Here is a 22,606-nt window from a genome sequence, read left to right on the forward strand (position 1 = left end):
TGAAGACCAGTCCAGGGTGAACCCTAAGTCGGGTTGCAAAATTCTGGGAATTTTCACGATTTGGAATAGTGCTGTGGGATATTACCATATTTGTCGCAGTGCGATATAAAAAGGGCAATTGTAGAATATAGAGGTGTCAAGATGAATCGGCAACTTAGTAATGATCAAAGTGACAACTATCCTAATAATCGAGTAATTGTCCAGAGGCATTGTTGGGCTTCAAATTGTCCAAATCCTCTGATTTCGGCCTCCGAACCGAATTATCATCATTTGTTTAATCAAAATTTGCAAACGTTTACTTTGGAAAACAATGAGCGGACCATTGAACTGAAGTTTAAAGGTTGGTGAGTGCAACATCATACCCGCGGACGGACGCCCATTTTGTGGACAGTCGGACGATTTGCGAGAACCCTTAGAAAAGGACGGAGATAGGTTTTTGTCCGTCCCTCCCTGACCGGGTCAATTCCCGTCTGACGTGTTGTGTTGGGTTCTTTTAAAAAGCAAGACTGCCTTGCTCTGCCCGCACAACACCGGAGTGCTCTTTTTCATGTGTGTTCCCTCCCTGCAGTATTGTTCTCACAGGCATAGTCTGCCCTCTAGTGGACGCACATTTCACTGACGAGGGGGGAAAAAATACACTGAAAGCTCTGACCCGGAAGTGGAAGACATTCGTTCTCTCTTCTCTTCGTATCAGGACACTAAGAAAAGCTTTTTCAGTGTCTTGAATTTTGTCCATCTCGCTCGACGCTACAGTTACAGTATTTCAAAGTCTATTTCCTATATTTCAGACCAACGGGGGATTCATTTGCATCTCAGATTACATTTCAAAGTCCTCCTGTGCTAGACATTCCCACGTTACCAAAAACCGAGCTTGAAGTCAGCTCTTGCTGGCGATTCAGCCGATTGACTTGAACTCCGACGAAGCAACCCTAACCGTTGCGCCGCAGTCTACTCGGTGCGTTGCCGGCATGTGAAAGTCAAGGGTCGAGGCTCAAAGTAAATATAAGCCATAAAACCTTTAGATGTTGCGACAAGCTGTAGTACCTCTGGAGGGACAATGACCGAGTGGGCTTTCAGCTTTGAAAGTCTTGGGAACTGCGGGCCGTAAAAGCCGACTCCGACTTGGCTCCGGGATGCGATGCTCAGTGTTGCGCCGTTGACACTTTTATTGTTTTGCCGCACACTTGTTTGCCCGAGTGGCTGATTATCAACGCGCCGGTCAAGGGGTTGGCGAGGCGCTCACGCAGGAAAGATGGCCACAGAAGTCCCGCCGCCTGCTCTGGCGAGTCTTTCCGCACCGCGCAGGCTCGTCGCTCCCCTCGGCTCTCACAGCTCTCCGGTCCCTCCCTTCTTGTTTGCCTCTTTGACAAGGAGACGCTTTGGCAAAAAGGTTGCAGAGGGAAACAAATCAAGGCACGGTTTGCTTTTGGGAAGAGCGACGCTCCAGGCCAGGGAGCTGCTCCGCGAGATGCTCTTTTGGAGTGTTTGTGCATTCCTGCGCTGGCAAAGCTTGCGAAGGGCCGTAAAGAGCGTGTTTGGATTGGCGGTTGAAAATGTTTTGATGACTGTGTGAAAAGTCGAACTGCCATGGCGACCATCGCCGGAGACCACTCGCTAACGGCGCCTTAATCACCGCACCGTATAACCTTTTCGATCCGTCTCAAACGGCTTCGCGCGTCACGCAGCTGTATTGCATCTGCGTGAGAACCAACCCCCCCCCCCCCCAAAAAAAAACAACCTTGTGCAGAGGCTTTGCTCAGGTTTACCGTAGCGTTTTGGGTTGCTTTCGCCGGGTGCAAAACTCATATGATGACATTCCGCACGTCGCAAAAAACGAGGCAGCTGCTAAGATACTGTAAGGCCTCGACTCGACCGGGCTTGTTCCAAAAGCTTTTCCAGGGGCCTGCTGAAGTAGCCCTTTCATCCCCTGTTTGATGAGGCCCTCGTCCAGGGAGGTGACTTTCCAAAGGTTAATGAGCTTTTCTTTAACTTCCTTGGCCATGCCTCTCACACACACACACACACACACACACAAACACAGCGGAGGGTCAACGTTGTCATTAGCCAAGATAGGGTCACTAATACTTATCCTCAAGTAATTGTGCCGCTGACTGAAATGAAAGCTCACGATTAGGGCTCAATAAGGATTTTTTTTTTTTTAGGTGAATTCTTATATTTGGCAGGGAAAAATTCAGATCGTCTGATATTTAACTTTTTAAAACGATGACTGCAATATCTGTATTTTTGGTCCGTTTAAAGGATTACAACAACAAAGATATGAATTACAGGCCTAACATTTCGCTGTTTTACGATACTTTGCCCTTCAGGATAGCGCACCAATCTTTTTCTATTTTATTTTTTAAACTTTCCCGTATGGAAAGTGTGTCCGCAGTCCCGCAAATATTTGCTTTCCGTTGTTGGAATTCAAATTCTTGACACCCAATGTGCAATAAATAACCCAGCATTGGTCCTTAGCTATTTCACCCAGTTTGAAGAATGTTGCTTGTTCAGTTAATCAACCTTTAATCACGGCGACAGATTGACGCTGGTCCAAATCATTTCAATTTACCGATGGGAAAATTGCTTTAAAAAACGCGGACAAGGAGCAGCTTGACGAGTGCGATGGAACAGATTGTTCTGCTGTGGATTCTCATATCGTCCGCGAGGTTATTTCCACGGCGGCCGGGCGATGGGGGGGGGGGGGCCTCTCGTAAGCCAATCCCGACAGCCTCGCCGTCAAGACCCCTCGGCCTGTTTGCCGCATCGCGGCCGAGCGGCTCTTCCCGCGCGGCCTTGCGAAGCCGTGACCTCGCAGGACTGCTGAGTTCTCATTATACCGTACCGCGGGCCCCCCTGAGCCAAAAAAGCAAAGCGCCACAACAGTATCCACATGCGCTCGAGACGAGAGGTGACCTAGATGGCGCCGCCCGGAAGGGCAGTCTTAAATAGCTTGGCCCGATGTCTTGGGATAACGCGGGTAATTTGTTATCTTCTCGCCGTTGTCGCGGACTCGGGTGTTCATGTCCTTTTTATGGTTGGTCGTGTCTGGATGACGCCTTCAGTGGACCCGTCGGTCCAGTTTCTGGCCGCCTCTTGGATGGCCGTCGCTGCAGTTTGCCGCAGTTTCCTCGCCGGCCAGGCTTTTTGTGCCATGGTAACTGTGCCAGGTTGCCAGCTCAGACGCAGATTGCGCCTCCCGTCTCCCCTCGATTTTTTTTTTTTTGCCAGCATGATGACTCAGCAGCTCCTGCAGGGCGTCCAATCCACCCCCCCCCCCCCCCCCTCTCTGCCTCCCTACTTCACTCCCTCCTCAACCTCACTGCAACACCATTGCTCGTCAGACATGGTGCGCCTTGTCATTTCCTCCATCTTCCCCACTGGAATAACATAACCAGCTATTTCTTTTTCAACGTATCGCCCTGAAAGATGAAAGAAGCGTGAAAGAATTGAGTTTATGAAATCATCACAGCTGATGAATGCCTCTCCACTGGAGTGTTTTCCCTTTATTATATATAGCAGAATGTGTTTCAATCAAACCACTTGGCCGCTCGACCGTATAATGCTGGGCTTACACCCAACAATTTTCTAAAAACTGAAAGTCAGAAGTCATCTCGATGGTTTAATGTAAGGTGGTAATTTTAGCTGTTTTTAACTGGAAATAAGGAACTCTCGAGTATGGAAAAATTAGCATGGGGGTGGGGTGGAATGCCCGAAGAATCTAGTTGTAGTCTTGTAAATAGAGACCCTGCAAAATCCAGTCTTTGTAAAATCTCCGTCTGAGACTGAGGCGACGACAAAATACTCCAAAACGCCTCATTAAATGCGAGCAGGTGTGCGCTGATCGTTTTCCAAGGGTCTTTTCCAAATCTTCTCAATTCCTTCTGATGTACAGGTGGCTTCAGAAGTTGCCGTCCCCCTTGATGCGGGATCACTCGGGCCTCCCTATGAAAAATGGAGCCGTTCAGTCGGAACGTTGATGCTCAAACGCCTTCGTGTTCCTCCTGCAAGCGCTCAACAGGAGTCAGACCAAATATACTTAACACACTGACAGTAAAAGTGTGTGTTCAGCTGTTCGCGTCGGGCCACGTCTACAGCACTACCGCTGCTTCGGTATGTGCTCGACTCAATCTGTACCCCAATGTGTTGTTTCTTGAACTGCGCAGTCAGTGCATATGCAAAAAAAAAAAAAAAAAAAAAACAGCAGAGAATTGGATATCATGATTAGAATCCTTTTTTTAAAAAGATATTCATCAATTCATTGCCCAGTCTTAATGGAAATTGTACAAGTCAGAAAGTCAGATCCAGGCGTTAAATCAGAATTGCGTCCATAGGGTCCAAGTCCTTGATTTGTTGTCATCACTTCCGTTTTACATTGACATTTCCAGTCACCGCTTAGTACTTGTGTAGGTTTCTGCTTACGGCGTGCTGCCTCGCCACGATAAAAGACGAGCAGATAGGAGAGAAGATGGCAAGTGTGACAAGGATATGAGAGCACACCCGTGGCTCCGTGTCACTTCTGTGTACGCCACACCGGGGGGGGTGGGGGGGTTCTTTCCTTCGAATCGCCAGGCTGTGTTAAAATATCAACCCGATAACTGGATGAAGTAGGTTACCGGATAGCTCTGCTCCATGTGTGTGGTGTTTATTTTTGCTACTAATTCAGGATGAGTGGCATAAATATAAACAATCCCGATGTGAGCTCGAATAGTCACTCGTTGGCACGCTTTGAACGACAGGCCTTTTACAAAAGACGATGCATCGAGAGAAGGATTGATCTCATTCTCAATGCTGCGTTGACGTTTTTTTTTTTTTTTTTTTTTTTTCCATCTGTAAACATGGACCAAAAAGCGCAGCAAAAAATTGTCGTTTACTAATCGAGGCCGTTAAAGGACGCCTGCGGGGCTTTGTTCAGTTAGCCTGAGTGAGGCGAGTTATAGATGTCGCGACTGTGAGCGAGGCGCGTTGGTATTTGCTGACCATGAGTGGTATGTGCCAGCCGGCTCACGCGAATATTGCCCTAATATTAATTCAGGAATTTCGCGACCTGTTCTTTTTGTATAGAACTTAGCAAGAAGAAAAGGATGTTCGCACATCAACACTAGGGACAGACCGCTTATCGGCCGGGCCGATTATCGGCTCCGATATTGAGTGTATATCGGCATTGGCCTTTTTCCATTAATCTGATGGCCGATATTAAAAAAAAAACAACTGTTATCTTCAAGGAAAATATTCATTCAAAAAACGTTGAGAGATTCTACTGACCCTGGGAACACTCGGCCCTTTTCGTTTTTGTTTGAAATCAAAACAACGATGAGTGAAATTTGAACATTTCTGTCATTTTGAAATGTTGGAGGACTTTATTTATAGTAGAAAACTATATAGTCTACACACCTCAGTTCAAATGCCTTTTTAAAAAAAATAATGATAGATAGAAATAATGTAAAACGTTTTCCTACAACCAGCACGACTCAATTGGAAAAAAATATCTTGGAGAGGGTAAAGAAAATAAACAACTTAGATAATGACACATATGCACACGCTCTTAAACAAAAGATTTTCTCCCCCAAATTCAAGATAATATTATTTCCTGGAGTTGAAAGGGGTGTGTCATGTTCTGCCATTTTAAAGGCGTCACAGTATTGTTTGAGTGTCGTGAATTTTGGTTTTGAGACTGTATCATTACAGGTTCATCCAAGATATTTCAGCTTTTTATCCGTATTTCCTAGAAGCCTGATTCCATGGTTTGTTTTTTTTCTTCGAACACATATCCCAATTTTGACACTTGGGTGCAGAATATCGCAATTTTGTCACTCGGAACACACACACTGCAAATCCTGCCTATGCAATCGCCCGGAGTGCCATACAAAATACTTGCCAGACAGTGTGGAGTGTGAAATTTCACACCCCTGTCCCGCATTGTGGAATACCCTCACACACCGGCGGCGGCCCGCCTTGTTACAGCATGCTGCCAGAGAAGGCGTTTGAAAAAAAAAAAAAAAAAAAAATGCAGCTTTTACTGGCAGTGTCAGGCAGCAGGACAGCCACAATGAATTTGTTGTTTCACCATGTTACCAAAACTTGGAAATATTCAAGATATTGTTTGATATCATTGCAGGATCAGGATCGTCCAGGCAGATTATCGGTGCCGGTATTCAGCGTTTTGACAAATATCGGCATCGGCCTTTTTTTAGCGATCCGATGGCCGATAATAAATCAATTTCAAACTGTGTTGAAATCAAAACAAAGACATGTGAAAGCTGAACATTTCTGTCATTTTGAAATTGTGGAGGACTTCATTTACTGTCGAAAACTATATGGAGCTATTGTTTTAAATTTTCATTGAACTTTTAAAGACTTGCTGGGTTCTCCCTGAACTTTTTGTTAGAATTTGATAACAAGGATATATATTGTCAATAATTTATTGTAATAATAATGGAAAAAAAATATGCAAATCTGAAAAAAATGTTAAATAAACATATGCTTAAAGATATCTCAACAATGTTAAGAGTGATTTTTTTTTTTTTTTTTATGCCAATATGTCCCTTTTTACTGAAAATTAATATCGGCTCCAGATATCAGTTATCGGCCTCCTCGACTACCGATAATCGCTATCGGCCCTGAAAAAAAGCATATCGGTCCATCCCTAATCTTTAGACACCACCGCCGACCGGCTGTCCATCTGCCGCCAGGAACGTGTCCCTCTTCCCACTCTGCCCCCCCCCCCCCCTTCCCGGGCACTGACACTAGACATCTCTTTTGTCCCACTTCCCCCGCGTGGTGGCCGCCAACACTGGCCCCGATTCTCTGCCCCTCCTCTGACCCGCTGTCCCCCGGCTGCCCCCTGGCTATACCTCGCTTTACACCTCCCATTGAGGACTCCCGCCCCCTCCCCTTCTCCCGCGCTCAGGCCGATTATCCCTGTTTTGTACTCTGATTAAAGGAGCAGCATGTGGCCTGCGCGAGTGGCCCACACAAACACTGTTGGTAAGCTAATGTTAACATTACGTCGTTAATCATTTATGTCTGGGGGACTGCTGCAAAGGCTTGGAGCAGTCGGAGTGCGGGGGTGGAGGTGGGGGGCGGGGGGGGGGGGGGAGTGGTAGTGCGCATTGTTGAAAGCTAACGGTGAAGTTGACGCGTTTCAAGCTATGGTGTTTTTCTAGAAAAGGTAGTGACGTGGAGTGGAAGGGGAAACAAAACAAGTGTCCGCCCGCCGTCTGTGGACGTTACAACAGCCGCATTAAATATTGAAGGATTAGACAGTCTGCAGCCCTCCAAAGAGGACACTATTTGGGCACCCACGCTAATTCTCCCCACAGCGCTCGCCTCCTCCTCCTCTCACGTCTGTCTGCCCGCCCCCCACACCGCCCGCCCCCCAGTGCCAAGCAGCTCGTCCCTCCGACACACACACACACACCAACACGCACACCCATGCACCGACCCAGGCAGCCAATAAGCGAGCACCAGTCTCCCCATTGCTTGCCACTCATTCCTTGTTGCCAGGACAACAGCAAGACACGAGTCCCATTTTACATTTTTTAAACTTGGTTTTGACTCTCTTGCTGAAAACACAAATGTGTGTCCCGCTGCAAAATGGCGGTCTAGTTGACAACACCATGAAGGTATCTGTCGCGGTTTTCACTTTCTCCCTATGGGCGGCCTTCGAAAAATGCCTGAAAATGTTCACATGTGCCAATGTTGTGTGTTTTGGACATCATTACTAAAGATTGTGTTTTTGTTTTTTTTCTTTGTCCCCCTACCGCCTTTTCCCCCCTGCAGGTCTAAAATGACAACTGGCCAGATGTTTCTTTTGATTTTGATCATATTGGTGCCTCCCTGCACTAACTTGGAAGGTAAGGACGTCCCCTCGCCTCTTTTCACATCAGTTTTAATGGTGCCGGGGGGGGGGGGGGTGGGGGGGTGGGTTGCTTCTGCGAGGATTAACAGGCATTATCTCCTTGAATTTAGCTCCCCGGCTAACTATAGATGCTCGGTTTTCAGTCAAAACACCCAGTCTCAGCCTCCGTGTCTGTCTGAGTGCCCCTCGAGCAGCTTGCACGCACAGGCTGATCATTCAACCACGTCCCCCCCCACCCCCCACCCCCCATCTCCGCACCCTCCTCGGTCTGTCTAATCCGCTGTCTCGCAGTTATTTTCGACAACTGCAGTGGTGCGCACATTTCCATTGCAGTGAAAACAGTGTTTTTTTTTTTTTTCTGTCCACACCAATGAAACGCGATCAAATGTCAAATGTCGTCCGTACAGTCGAGGGCGACGGCAGGCGCTTTGAATGCTTGTGCGACGGGTCGTCGTGCAGCGGGGGCGACCGGTGCTCGGGCCCGCGCTGCTTCACGTCCCTTTCCTTACTCAACGGGACTTGGGAGCTTGAGAAGGGATGCATTGTGGGTAATCAAGAAGGAAAGTGCGCCACGCCGCCGACCCCCGAGCTGGTGATGGAGTGCTGCTACGGAGATCTTTGCAACATGAACGTCTCTCTACAGCAGCATGTTAAAGGTGAGCTGTGAACTTTGATCGGATTGATCGGCGGTTATTAGAGCGCTTTTAAAATCTGCAAAAATGGCCGATTGTTTCAACTTTTTGAACACCCACACCCGATAGGATTTCAGGCCATGTCAAAAGTTGTTGTTTTTTTTTAAAAAATATATTTTGAGGGCCACAGTGGGCTGAAAATGGCCCCCGGGCCGTAGTTTGGACACCGCTGTGTTAAACCTGTATTGAAGCAATGCTCATGTACACATTTGCATTCGAAAAATCTCACCAAAAAATTAGATACACTGAAATAATGATGATCTGATCACAATTGACTGACTCGGCGTGACGTCTGGGCCTGTTTAGTTCACCGCAAAGCTGACATCCTCGCAGGAATTGAAGAAAGAGGAAAGCTGAGTTGAGAGAGTCTGACCACAACTGCATATACCTTGACACCACCAACAGGCCGCTGGCGGAACAGCAGGCATCCAACATTAAGACTATTACAATTTAGAATAAAACAGAGGAGGTGTTGCAGGTTTGTTGTTGTTTTTGTTTTTTGTAACTGCGTTGTTTTTTTTTGTTTTTTTTAAATAAAGTAGATTTTAATCACAAAACTGCCGTATTTATTACGTTAACTTTTATTTTGGTATTATTTTATATGTGTCATGGCCCCAAAATAATTTTCAGACTCATCTTGCATACATCATTCCCCTTAAAAATAATAGTATTAACACGTGTGCACATACACAGGCAGCAAAGACTCTCCATATCCTCCACTAATAACCCAGGCTAAACTGAGCTCCTCCCCAACATTCAAAGATGTTAATCACTCACTTCAACATGCCTCCTTGACACTAATTACAACTTTACTCTTAACCAGCGCCTTGGCTCCATCTTAGAGCATTGTATACAGAGCACAAAAAGTACAAATGGGTCAGAGTAGGTGCCACAGAAAAAAACGTAACTGAACTCGTGAATAGCGACTCGGCGGGGGTTCGCCGTAATAAAACGCCTGTAATCTGTTGAGACGACAGAGGTGGGTGTTCAAGTTTGAAATAGAAAAGTATCCCTGGTAAGAGCCAGTAAAAAGCTTTGATCCCTTGTCATGTGTAATTGAATGCCAGTTACGATAATGGGAGAGTAATGATATTGCGCTAATGGCTCTCCCTTCATCTCCGCTTGTGCCCATCAGATGTGGAAGCGTCTGCCGGCAGACCGGTCCTCGGAGAGCAGGAGTGCGCGTGCGAGGGCGCCGCCTGCCAGCCCCGTCGGCGCTGCGTCGGCCAACATTGTTTTTCCTCCCTCAAGGTGACGGACGGCGCGGCCGTCCAACAGAAGGGCTGCCTGAGGGACGACGACGTGGGCCGAGCCACCTGCGCCACGCCGCCCTCGCCGGCCCACGTCGTCAAGTGCTGCCAGGGCCATCTGTGTAACATGAACGTCACCGTGCAAGCTCCGGGGAAAGGTGAGAAAAGAGTTTTAGAGATAGACCGATATGTTTTTTTTTCAGGGCCGATAGCGATTATTAGCAGTCAAGGCGGACGATACCCGGTATTTGGAGCCGATAATGATTTTTCGTAAAAAAGAAAATATTGGCATCAAAATCTTAAAAAAAAAAAAAAAAAAAAAAAATATATATATTTGTAACTTTGTTGAAACGTCCACACTATGGTCGAACCAAAAAAGGTGGTGGATTGTCTGCATGTCATTCTGTATTTAGAAGAAGGTAATGTAGGAAAGAGTTGGAAAATGCATATACAGACAACGGCAGGGTTTGTATCAAGCTGACTTAACCCTTGAGCATTGTCCTGAGTAGGGCTGCTCGTTTATGAAAAAAGTATTAATCATGAGCATTTTGGTAATAATTTGAAATCAGGATTATTCAAACGATCACTTATTTTTTGGTGCAAAACAAGAAAATGTTTAAACGTAAAAAATATAAAGACGAATGAATGTTAGTAAGTTCCTTTTGGACCAAACAAAATTGATCAAATTAGTGACTATAAAACGTTTAAAATGGTGCAAAAGGTGTATAAATTCAAGTATGATTTCCTTGTGTAAACAAACATAGTGAGTTGCATATAAATGAATATTAATCATCATTTGTTTACGATTATGCCAATTTTGTAATCGTGGAGTGTAATAATTGTAATTGAATTTCGATTAATTGCACAGCCCTAGCTAGTCTTGAGTGTTTCCCCCACTCGGGGGAAATTATCCATTTTTTTCTTGTCAAAGCGAATCTGTTCCATCATTGCAAAGTAAAATCATTTGGTTTTGCCATCTCTTGACGCGTGTGGCTTGTGGGGACTTCCAGTTGAGTAGTATTAATTTCTTAGCTGCAACGATGCCAATCTTGAGTGTCTGCTGCTGGTGGGAAAGGGAGGGTCGAAGTCATGGCGGAACAACCTGATATCGCCTTCTTACAGTCGGCTTGAGTGTTTATTTTCATTGCTTTGGAAAACATTCAAATATTTCGTGGGAAAATGCATCCAGTACTGGGCAGAACCAAAATAAATGAGAATAGGAATTTTCAGCCGTACCACATCGGTCGCATGGAAGGAAATTTTACTCAGTCTAGTTTTTGAGTAGCGAACCTTATGCGGCACTTTAAATTGAAGCAGTCTGTGTCTAGAGTTGATAGAACAAATTCAAATGCCAGAAAGTCTCCTCCAACCAAAGATTGTCCGAAGCTTCAACAGCAAGCATGAATAAAGCGAGGAATCAGATGATCTAAGTCATATTCATTTATTATAATTCATCATAATTAATTAACAAATTATGAATTGATAATTTTTTTTTTTTTTTTTCATCAAATGTGAAATTAATTGAATCATTTATTTGGTTAACCAATAACACTAAAAATGAGAACAAATTTTCAAATGAACAACCTCCAATCTTTGGGACAGACATGCAGGGCAACAAATCCACCGCGCTGCCGCTGCCAACTTCAACTTGAATAGTAAACACATTGCAGAATTCATACTTCTCCAGAAGCGTGTCAGTCAAAACCCAGCATTCTATTTGGTGTACCTGTGCTCCTTTCACTGAATCTCATTAGATAGTGCAGGTGTTGTGGATAACCCTTTTCCCCCCCCTCCATGAATCTTTTACAGATGAAGTGAAGCCCCTTGCCAAAGAGAAGCACGAGTGCGTGTGCGAGGGCAGCTCGTGCGCCACGGGGAACCGCTGCATGGGCAGCCAGTGTTTCTCCTCCCTGACCGTCAACGGCGGCTCTCTCATGTACCAGAAAGGTTGCTTTAATGTCTACGAGCAGCGTACCATGACCTGCAAGACCCCGCCTTCCAGAGACCAGATTGTGGAATGCTGCTTCGGGCACCTGTGCAACCTGAACAGCACCGTTCAGCTTCCCGTTAAAGGTGCGCTACTCCGTTTCTCATTGGGCGTCTTTTTCGAATCTTGTCGCGATTGGGTTCTGCTCACGTTTCCACCGAGACTGTTAGTTAGTCACGTTGCCCCCCGCCCCGATGCTGTCCTGTCTGCTGGCTGACATTATCTTGAGGCTAAAAGCCACCTGGGGAGTGTGAGCGAGACAGAGAGCTAAATTCAGCGCTACGTCGTCCTGCTGTCTTACTCCCATTGTGCACTAGATTAGCTTCACTTGGTGTCTCACTTCATGCAACTAAGATTCGTGTGATACTGTGGAAGAGCCCTCCAGTCAGTCCTACTTTAGTTGCTCCCATGTTGTTTAATTATTGAATCTTGAAAAAAGAAAAAGTGAGTCCATTGTTCTAGTTAGTATTTTAGAGGTGAGAAGTTGCACTTTGATGTGGTGCTGCCCCCCCCCCCCCCCCCAAAAAAAAAAAAGAGATGGTTATCCTAGTCTTAAAGCAGAAGTCAACCCAAACATATTTTTTTCAAGAATCTGTTCCCAGCAGGCCCACGAGTTGAAACACGGCATTCTGGTTAATTTTGCGTTGGTGGAATATGAGTTAAGCAGCAAAATGCACTCGTTTTTAGCCATCTCTGGGGGCGGCCATTTTGTCTTCTGTTGACTGAAAATGACATCGCAACTGCTCACAACGACCAATCACGCCTCAGATTCAGAAAAGAGGTCAGCCGCGATTGGTCGTTGTGAGCAGTTGCGATGTCATTTTCAGTCGACAGAAGACAAAATGGCCGCCCCCGGAGATGGTTGAATACGAGTGGATTAACTCTTATTCCACAAACGCAATATTTATCCGAATGCCCTGTTCCAGCTAGTGGGCTTGCATAAAACATATTCTTGAAAAAAAAAAAAAAGTTTGCGTTGACTTTCACTTAAGTGTGTGTGTATTTGGGAGAAAGAGTTGATTATGGGAGGTGGGAGAAGGGGAGCTTTATGTTTGATAAAGGCAGAGCCGAGTGGCTTTTCCCCTTGGAATGTTGGGAAAGCGTGAATAGTGGTCAGTTCTCCTCGCTTGTGTGGGTTTAAGTGGAGGTGTGTGCTTGCGTGTAGGCAATGGATATTTAAAAAGTCTACACACCCCTGTTCAAATGCCAGTTTTTTTGGCGATATAAAGAATGAGACCGAGAAAAATCATTTCACAAATGTTTCCTGGACAACTCTTGAATTTGTCTTTTCATCTTTTCGAGAGGGGAATTAAAAATAAACATGTGGTTGCATAATTCCTTCCACTTTCTCATAGGTCCCACCGTCCCAGTTCCGGGTGACGAAAACCCCAAAGCATGATGCTCCCAACTCTATGTTCACTGTTTTTGGCCTATTTTCATTTTGTTTCACATTTTGTTATCAATGTTGCCACAAAACCTTCACGCTTCTGCCAAAACTCAAAGACAGGTCTGAAATGTCTATTCGAAGTCTTCCTTGTAACATTCTTGTCCCCCTCGCAGCTGACGAGCTCTCCAACTACAGCGTGACCATGCTGGCTGTCGTCATCGTGGCGCCCATCCTCGTCCTGGTGGTCCTGTCGACCATCGCCATCCTGGTGTTCAGACGCATCCACCACAACCAGATGGAGAGACTCACCTCCCGGGATGCCGAGTACGGCACCATCGACGGCCTCATTGCGTCCAACGTGGGGGAGAGCACGCTGGCGGTGAGTGGCAAAGGATATTACGGGAAAGAAAGGAAATTCCCGAGTGTTTCTCGCCCCCTTTACCAAATGGACGGCACTCTGAACTTTCCTTCATGTTGTGTGAAAAAGGGTTCAACCCACTGCAAAGCATATTCCGCCTATTCAAACTTTTATAACGACTCAGGGCAATAACAAGCCTCCCCATCTGCTCGGCATAAGAGCAACACTCAGACAAGTTGGGGCAATATCATCCTATCAAAAGTCCGGCCTTCAAAATAAAAGCGTTTATGCGCAATACAATAATCATTTCACCACACTTTCTTGGTCCCCATGGCGGGTTATTTAGCATTCGTATTTGAACTATTTTCTGCTTGTTTATTTTGAATGCAACTGCTAAATTAAGATACCGTGTGGCCAAAGAAAGTAGTTCAACTCTTACTGTACAATGTGCTTTTATTTTGAAGGTCTGTCTTTAGACAGGATGACACGCCTATGTTGCCCTTCCAAAATACAATATGCTTTGCTTTCAGTTGAACCCGTTTTACACAGTTTACAATTTATTCCAAAATTCCAGCATTTGAATAAATTAAAAGGTGGATTAAGCTATCTTGTGAAACAACTCCGGTCTTGTTTTTTTGGAAGCTGGGTTCAGAGAGACTCTTTGTTCTCCGCAAAAAAGCCCCTTCAACGCCTGTTTGGCTTTCTCTGGGTCATTTTTGCTGTCTGCGCGAGGAATGTCCTCTCCCAGCCAGGGATTGTGAGCTCTTGCACAGTGCGGTTTATGTTTTGAGGTTTGACTAAACGGATCCAGAGTTTAGGTGGAGTCGTGCGCTCGCACAGGCCAGCGCGTTCACTGGCTGCGGCTGGGCGCACTCTGTAATCACGCTCGAGCATAGACGGCTTTGGCCGTCACAAAATAGACTTCCATTTTGTGAGCACACTTTGTATATTACTCTTTCCGAGGTTTTCGCCACTTTTTAAAACCCACATGATCCCAAAGATCTCGGATACAGTACACTTTGACCAATGGGAGCGTTGGCGGTGTCCAAACGGCGCGTCACGTTATGCGATGTCGATTCTGGCTGCTGCCAACGTTTGGCCCTGAATCTGAAAAGCCGAAGCCGCCAAATGTTGATTCAAGCGCCGTAAAAATGTGCTCGGCCGTGCTAAACCAGAAACGCTTAGTTGTAACTGTCAAACACGTGTGGAGAGTGCCGCGCAGAGGTCACCGGGATTTTATTTCAATTTGCGTCACATGCCTTTTGAGATTTGTGTTTTATAGTCTCGTAATACTGCCTCCTCCTTTCACAGCCAAATAAAGACTTCTCTAATAAACGCTTTGCCTCTGATAAATGCTGAGCATGCAGCCGTCTCCGGGGGGGGGGGGCGGCCATTTTGTCACTTCTGTCGACTGAAAATGACATCACACACCCTCGGGGCTCAGATAACGACCAATCATAGCTCAGCTCCAGAAAACAGGCGAGCCGCGATTGCTCGTCATCCGAGCCCCGAGGTTCTGTGATGTCATTTTCAGTCCACAGAAGCGACAAAATGGCCGCCCCCTCAGATGGCTAAAAACGGGCGGATTTTGCTTTTGATTAATCATATTGCCTTGTTTCAACCGGTGGGCCTGCATAGAACATATTCTTGAAATAAATATGTTGGGGTTGACTTCCACTTTAAAGTGACTCTGATGAACCCCAAATAAAGTTCACATTTTCTAGCAGGCTTTTCCTGACTGCAGTATTCTTAAATGGTGCCCCTGCTGGACCGCAGAACCGTGAGGCAGACATGTGTAACACTGGTCCACTGTCCTTCCTGAATCTCAAACAAAAAGAGTACATTTGAGTGCGGCTTCTTCTGCCGCGTGATGACATCGATCGTCTTGCCGACGTGCCAACAAGTTCATTTAAAAGGGTAGTTGAAATCCTCTCATGAGGAAAATAAATATGATGTCATACCTTCGAAATGCGTGAACGGCTGCTCGTTATTATTCATCAGCTCTTTGACTAACATGTTCATGTATCGATTCACATTCTTGTACACGGACAACACTTTTAATTTCACTCATATCTTGCGGTACCGTCGTGATCCAGCCCCCCAAAGCATTATTATTTAGAGCCTGTAAACCATTTCATTTTACAGCCGCAATCTTCCGTCTTGTAATTCCAGTTGTCTCGCGGACAGCTCATCCATAATAAATCTGTTTATACGAGGCGTCTGCCTCCCATGTTGTATTCCTCCTTCCTTCCTTCCTTCACTCTCTGCCGCTTCACTGGTTTGGGTTTCTCCTCAGCTGCTGACTCAGCACTGCCCTCCTGTGCCGGTGCCGGGTGCTACATATTTCTTCTTGCCCAGTTAAAAATAAAAGGCTTAGCAGGGTCGCGCCTTGTTTTGCAGCTTGGCCCCGGGATTAGTTGGAATGTCCAGCAGCCACAACACTTGAAAATAAGAAGGGGGTGGGGGGTGTACTTCTGCTCTTTGTACAATAGAGGGCGTACTCCCCTCACACACAAAACTTGGACCTCTTTTTACAATACAATACAATTTTATTTATATAGCGCATTTTATAACAGCTGGAGCTGTAACAAAGCACTTTACAAGCAATAAATAATCATACGATAATAAAAAGGCCATAATGCGCAAGTGTTGGTCAATAAATTAACATAAAACACTATATACAATTGACACCGAAAAGAGTTGAAAATGTCATGTCTGATCAAAAGCCAGCGAATAGAAATGTGTCTTCAACCGGGTTTTAAAAGTGGACAGAGAGGGGGGCTTGCCTAACGTCCAATGGGAGGTCAGTCCAACTTGCGCCTACTTCCGGTTTGACCTCTTGATGAAATCTCTTTTTTTTTTTTTTTTTGTATGCTTCTCTTCATCCCCAGGATCTTCTGGATCACACCTGCACTTCAGGAAGTGGCTCCGGCCTACCGTTCCTGGTTCAGAGAACGGTGGCGCGACAAATCACTCTCAACGAGTGTGTGGGTGAGTGAGTGTCCACTCAAAGCCACTGTTGTTCTTGACATTGAGAATAAGCAGCCCGGCTCATTCATTTTAATGAGATCTTTATGTCAGCACAGCAGGGGGGGGCATGACACGCACACACATACGGAAAAAGTACAGAAGAAGCCTCACAACTGTTGAAAGAATCGATACTGGCTCTACGTTTTGCCCAAAGCAATTCCGCATACTTTTTCCCCCCAAGGTTTAAATCTCCATAAGACTGTAGAAATTGTGCATCTCGTGCAATTCCAAACCTATTGTCCGCTTCTTATATGCTGTGACTCATGCATAAGCATAGCCATCAAAACCTCATGGCTTACAACAATAACAGATGCCGGCGTTGCGGTGAAAAACATGTTTGGATTGCGAAACGGGCCACTATTGCTGCTGCAATGATGTGTAAAGGAGACAGAAATCAACTGCTGAAGAAATACGACCCCCCCGGTGTCATCTGTGTTGCGCATCAACGTCCTACAGCTGACGTGGTTGGATTCGCTCAGCACAGTTGAAGCACTCACCACGGGCATGGTTATTACCTTCTTGGAAGTCATAAAACACATCCATAGTACATCAAATTAGGGCCGAACGGTTAATCAAATTCAAATCGATATTGCAGTGTTGCGAAATGCAATTTTCAAATCGCAAAAGTTGTTTTTGGGCGGAATAAGAACTGCTTCATTTCAAATGGTCGTTAGGCTTTACTGGTGTGTGTGTGTATGTATATATATGTATGTATGTATGTATGTATGTATATATATATATATATATATATGTATATATATATATATATATGTATATATGTATATATATATGTATATATGTATATATATGTATATATGTATATATATATGTATATATATATATGTATATATGTATATATATATGTATATATATATATATATATGTATATATATGTATATATATATATATATATATGTATATGTATATATATATATATGTATATGTATATATATATGTATATACAGTATATATGTATATACAGTATATATGTATATACAGTATATATGTATATACAGTATATATGTATATACAGTATATATATATATGTACAGTGTATATATCTATATAGATATATATGTATATACCTATATATGTGTATATATTTGTTTGTACAGTATATGTATAGATCTATATGTAGTGCCAAAACTGGCCTGTGAGAGGCAGTATGGTGCCAAAGAGCATCTAAACTGCCTGAAAATAGAAAGCTTTTCTGATATTATGGGCTCTGTTTTATCTTATGAATAGGCCTTGCGTCCCCAAAAAGAGCTGCAGTTCTCATTTTTGGACTTGGCACACCCCTATTGTAAAGCCATTCTAACTGGTCTATCACTTCTTTTTTTTTTTTTTTTTTTTTTAACCTACCAGACAAAAGGCATTTTTTATTGTGTGTTGTCTTCAATTTTGAATCTATATACCCATGATACTGACTGAGCGCAATGACTGTAATCTGGATTCAACCAGATCCCCGTCATCACTTGAGTCTGTTTTGCCCCATGCCAGGTAAGGGCCGTTACGGTGAAGTGTGGCGAGGCCAGTGGCAAGGAGAGAGCGTGGCTGTCAAGATCTTCTCGTCCCGGGACGAGAAGTCCTGGTTCCGAGAAACGGAGATCTACAACACAGTGCTGCTGAGACACAAGAACATCCTGGGTAGGTCACCAACGATAACAACTGTGAAATATCTCGCACGGGGTCAATCAAAATTCACAAGTTTTCCTTTATAAATTACAATAATATCATTGATATTAATATGAAGCATCTTTTTTTTTCTTAAATGAAAACAGTATGCAAGCAACATTGTACATGCAGTTGAATGAATCTTTGTAAAAGCAGAATTTTCTCAGCCGATTGTACAGAAGTACCTGTTGAGAGTTAACATAATTAAACTTTAATAACTGCAATTATTGCATCGGCACTCTCTCCAAGCCAAATCAGGACTTCACTATTTGAATCATTTCGGCTGCAATTAAGTATCATAGCGTATTTATAAAAGGATGAGTCAGTTGGAGAATAATTGTCTTTTTTTTCCCCTCTTTGGCGGCGGCATGGAGACAGGAGCTGTTTGCGCATTCATTTGTGCTTAGTGTGTCTCTAACGCTTCCTGTGTTCTCACCCCAGGCTTCATCGCCTCCGACATGACCTCCAGGAACTCCAGCACGCAGCTGTGGCTCATCACCCACTACCACGAGATGGGCTCCCTGTACGACTACCTTCAGCTGAGCACCCTGGACGCGTGCAGCTGCCTCCGCATGGCGCTCTCCATCGCCAGCGGCCTGGCGCATCTGCATGTGGAGATCTTCGGCACCCAGGGCAAGCCGGCCATCGCCCACCGGGACCTCAAGAGCAAAAACGTCCTGGTTAAAAAGAACGGCCAGTGTTGCATCGCCGACCTCGGTAAGAAGACGTCAAACCGCGTGTGTGTGCGTTTCCGAGGCTGATATGTATTTCAACAAACGCGGGCAATTAATGAGCCTTTATCGCAGTAAACAGTGTTAGGTCTATTATACACTTTGTATGCTAAGACAAAGGCAAGTGAAGCTTTAATTAATATGAAAGACACATCTTGACACATTTGACCGCACGGACAATTTCCGTTGCTCCAGAGTTCAATTTTTATGTTCCCGCTGGGGACCGGTGCAAAATCTGGACTCGTCAGACCACAGTTTTGCTCTAGAGTCCATTTGTTTATTTGATGCACCCATCACTAGTCTGGAATAATGTAAAAATCCAGACTCGTTGGATCACAAAACCAGCTTCGCTTCCAAGTCGGCCATCGCCCGCTGGCACGTTGAGAGATGATAAAAAAAATACGTTTAAAAAGACTAGGCAGTGTTGCATCGCCGACCTCTGTAAGCAAAAAAACAATCCCCGTGCGCTGGCTTTAATATCTGAGTTGTACTTTGACTGAGGGGGGTTTTAACCTCTGAGGAGCCGAAGCCTTGATATCACGATTTTATTTATTGCGTGCAATGAAGGAAATAAATCTAATATTGCCCCTCTCATCTATCAGGATCATTTGTTCCCAATTTAAGAGAAACAACCAGTGCTTAATGTCCCTTCCTGTGCTTTGGCTGCAAACACTTTGGGAAGTGCACTTTATCTAACACCAATGTTCCATTCGCTCAATAAAGAAGCTCAGCCAGGTAGTTTGCGACGCGACTGGCCAGACGTGTCCACCTCGTAATGTATTAAACGCTACATTCGGATGACACAATCTCGGCTGTACCGTCTCCAGGGCGAGGTGTTCTCGTGTCGGGCTGCATCCTGTTTACAAAAACATCAAGTCGCTCAATAGACTTAAGTGTTTTTTTTTTTGTTTGTTTTTTTTTGCGCGCGGTTCTGACCGAACGCGGTTGTTGTCTTGAAGGTCTGGCCGTTATGCATTTCCAAGACACTAACGAGCTGGATGTGGGCAACAACCCCAAAGTAGGCACCAAGCGCTACATGGCTCCCGAGGTGCTGGACGACTCCATCCAGATGGACTGCTTCGAATCCTACAAGAGGGTAGACATCTGGGCCCTGGGCCTCGTTCTGTGGGAGATTGCCAGGAGGACGGTCAGCAACGGTGCGTGTTCTTGGACCCGCTCACAAATCTCTTGTGTGTCTCTTGTGTGTGTGTGTGTGTGTGTGTGCTGCGCACACTATGTTTGAGTATGTCAAAGTGCGTGTGCTCTCCCTATAGGCATCGTCGAGGACTACAAGCCCCCTTTCCACGATGTGGTTCCCAGTGATCCCAGTTTTGAGGATATGAAAAAGGTGGTCTGTGTAGACCAGCAGAGGCCCAACATACCCAACAGATGGTTCTCGGACCCGGTGAGTCATCCCGTTAAAAAGTCTAATAGCTACAGGACAAGGACTGAGCCCTACCGTAAATTGGGAGGGAGAAAGAAAGAATACGCCCGACACATGAAGCTCATCTCAGTTGAGATGTCATCACTTCATCATTGTTCCTTTACATCAATGTACTGCGTCAAAAATTTGATGAAGTGATTTTTCTTTTTTATTGAATAGCCAGGCGTAGGTTTGACATTTAAAAAGAAAAAAAAAAAGAGCAGCATTGAATTTGTGATTAGTGAGTCACAAATATCGGGAAGGAAAATTTGTAATGTAGAAACAACGTGTTCTACTTTTTTTTATTTAAACTTACGAAAATGTCATTTTTGAGTAGTCCTTAGCGCCTTTTATCACCCTTTTGCTGTCAAGAATTTCGACATAAGGTGCAAAGCATATATATCACTCCTAGTTGAAGTTTACTGCAAAACAGACACAAAATGAGAGAATTCAACATTGGATATTTAAACCCCAGAATGTTTTTTGTCAAAAAACTATACTAGCTTAATGCTAACATACAATGTGAAATGCCTTATACGGGCTAATAGAAATTAGCATGGATGTTCCAGCAACACATACAGCTGCAAGTGAATTACACATCATTTACCGTGAGCATGATGTATTTCTAAATGTTCGAGCAAACTGTATAATTTCTTCTAAAAAATTAAATAGCTTAATGCTAACATACAATGTGAAACATCAAACACAGGCTAACAATTTTTAGCGTAGATATTACCATCATTAGGACCCTTCAACCGAGTATAACCTTTTAATATTTGTGCTATTTTTTTCAAGACTTTAATCTCCATGGCAAAACTGATGAAGGAGTGCTGGTATCAGAACCCATCGGCCCGACTGACGGCGCTGCGCATCAAAAAGACTCTGACAAAGATCAACAGCTCCGTGGACAAAATGAAAACAGACATTTGAGCGTGCCTGGCGCCCAGTCGGAGGCGCTGCAGTACTTCCCGGACGAACACGCCCTTTCAGAGGGGCCTCGTGCCCTTATAGCGGCACGGCCCTGTATTTATTTTAAAAGACTTGGCGGGACACATTTTGGCATCCAAAGATGGCTGACCGGGCTCTTGGGAATAGGACGTTAAATACGAAGCAATCACAATCGAGGAGCTGGACGTTGGCTGTTACCTGGACATTGTTGCTTTGGTTTTGATGCTCAATTTGGAGAACGGGTTGCATTGAGTGACATTGTGTTTTTTTCTGGCTTTGTTTGTTAGACTTGTTGCAAAAAAACAAAAACAAACGCTTATCACTCTTCCAATGTCAGCAGTCCTTTAAACAGTTGTACAGTTCTCAAACTTAGCGTGTGACCGTGTCGAATGAGGTACGCGCTCTTGACGTGTTCTTCCTTTTATTTGTCTTAGTTCTGCACAAACACCATAAAAAGAACACGTGAAAAATATCGGCTAGGTGATGCTGAGGTCAGCCCTCTTCTCCGCCCTGAATTGGAGGCCTGTACTGTAAGTTTGCCTTTATACCGTCTTAACATGTGCATTGTCAAGTTCGTGAAGTCAAACTTCGACCTTTTTTTTTTTTTTTTTTTTTTTAAACTTTTATTTGGTTAACATTTTATATCAGCTAGTGGTTTCTATTAATTAAATAGAAAACAAATACATGACCTGTTGGGTTTGTCTTGAGACTTATTTTTCCCATGTATAATATAATAATGCCACATATATACATAAACAATATATATATATATATATATATATATATATATATATATATATATATATATATATATATATATAATTACACACACACACATACATACATATATATAATATATAAATATATATTTATATATATATTTATATCTATATATATACACACACACATGCACGCACACACGCACACACACACGCACACACACACACATACACATTCACATACACATACATATGTACGTATTTGCATCCAAACTGATTTTCCGATTCAAAACATTTTTGGTTACATCCCTGTTAAATACCGAAGAAATTATCACAACACACTGCCTGGAAAGCAGGCGCGGCGTCCGCGAAGCTGTTTTCAAGATGTTTACAATTGCAAACTGTTCATTTCTTTGTAAGAAATGTACAAATTTTCCATTATTTCCCCCGTTGTGTATGCAAAACATTTTGAAAATTCTGTCTAGAATTCAAGGATGCCGAATGGAAGCTGAACCTGACGACTGCTGTCGTTTCAAAACGCTGCAGAGT

At 44.3% G+C, this 22,606-nt stretch overlaps 1 protein-coding gene across 1 annotated transcript in view; it reads left to right on the forward strand.

The window, feature by feature from the left end:
* Positions 1-22,026, forward strand: part of LOC147136696 (activin receptor type-1-like) — a 28,370-nt gene extending 6,344 nt beyond the window's left edge. Inside the window, exons 2-12 of the mRNA XM_086051567.1 lie at positions 7,780-7,853; positions 8,266-8,514; positions 9,686-9,958; positions 11,610-11,873; positions 13,348-13,553; positions 16,424-16,523; positions 18,063-18,209; positions 18,678-18,953; positions 19,927-20,124; positions 20,242-20,372; positions 21,186-22,026. Coding sequence (XP_085907693.1) covers positions 7,787-7,853; positions 8,266-8,514; positions 9,686-9,958; positions 11,610-11,873; positions 13,348-13,553; positions 16,424-16,523; positions 18,063-18,209; positions 18,678-18,953; positions 19,927-20,124; positions 20,242-20,372; positions 21,186-21,320 — 2,046 coding nt within the window. The 5' untranslated portion in view covers positions 7,780-7,786 and the 3' untranslated portion in view covers positions 21,321-22,026. The remainder of the gene's footprint in view (positions 1-7,779; positions 7,854-8,265; positions 8,515-9,685; positions 9,959-11,609; positions 11,874-13,347; positions 13,554-16,423; positions 16,524-18,062; positions 18,210-18,677; positions 18,954-19,926; positions 20,125-20,241; positions 20,373-21,185) is intronic.
* The last annotated feature ends 580 nt before the right edge of the window (positions 22,027-22,606 follow it).

This window comes from Filicampus tigris, chromosome 14 (assembly GCF_054856515.1).
Source record: "Filicampus tigris isolate MCC_2025a chromosome 14, RoL_Ftig_1.0, whole genome shotgun sequence".
In the NCBI taxonomy this organism is placed as follows: Eukaryota; Metazoa; Chordata; class Actinopteri; order Syngnathiformes; family Syngnathidae; genus Filicampus; species Filicampus tigris.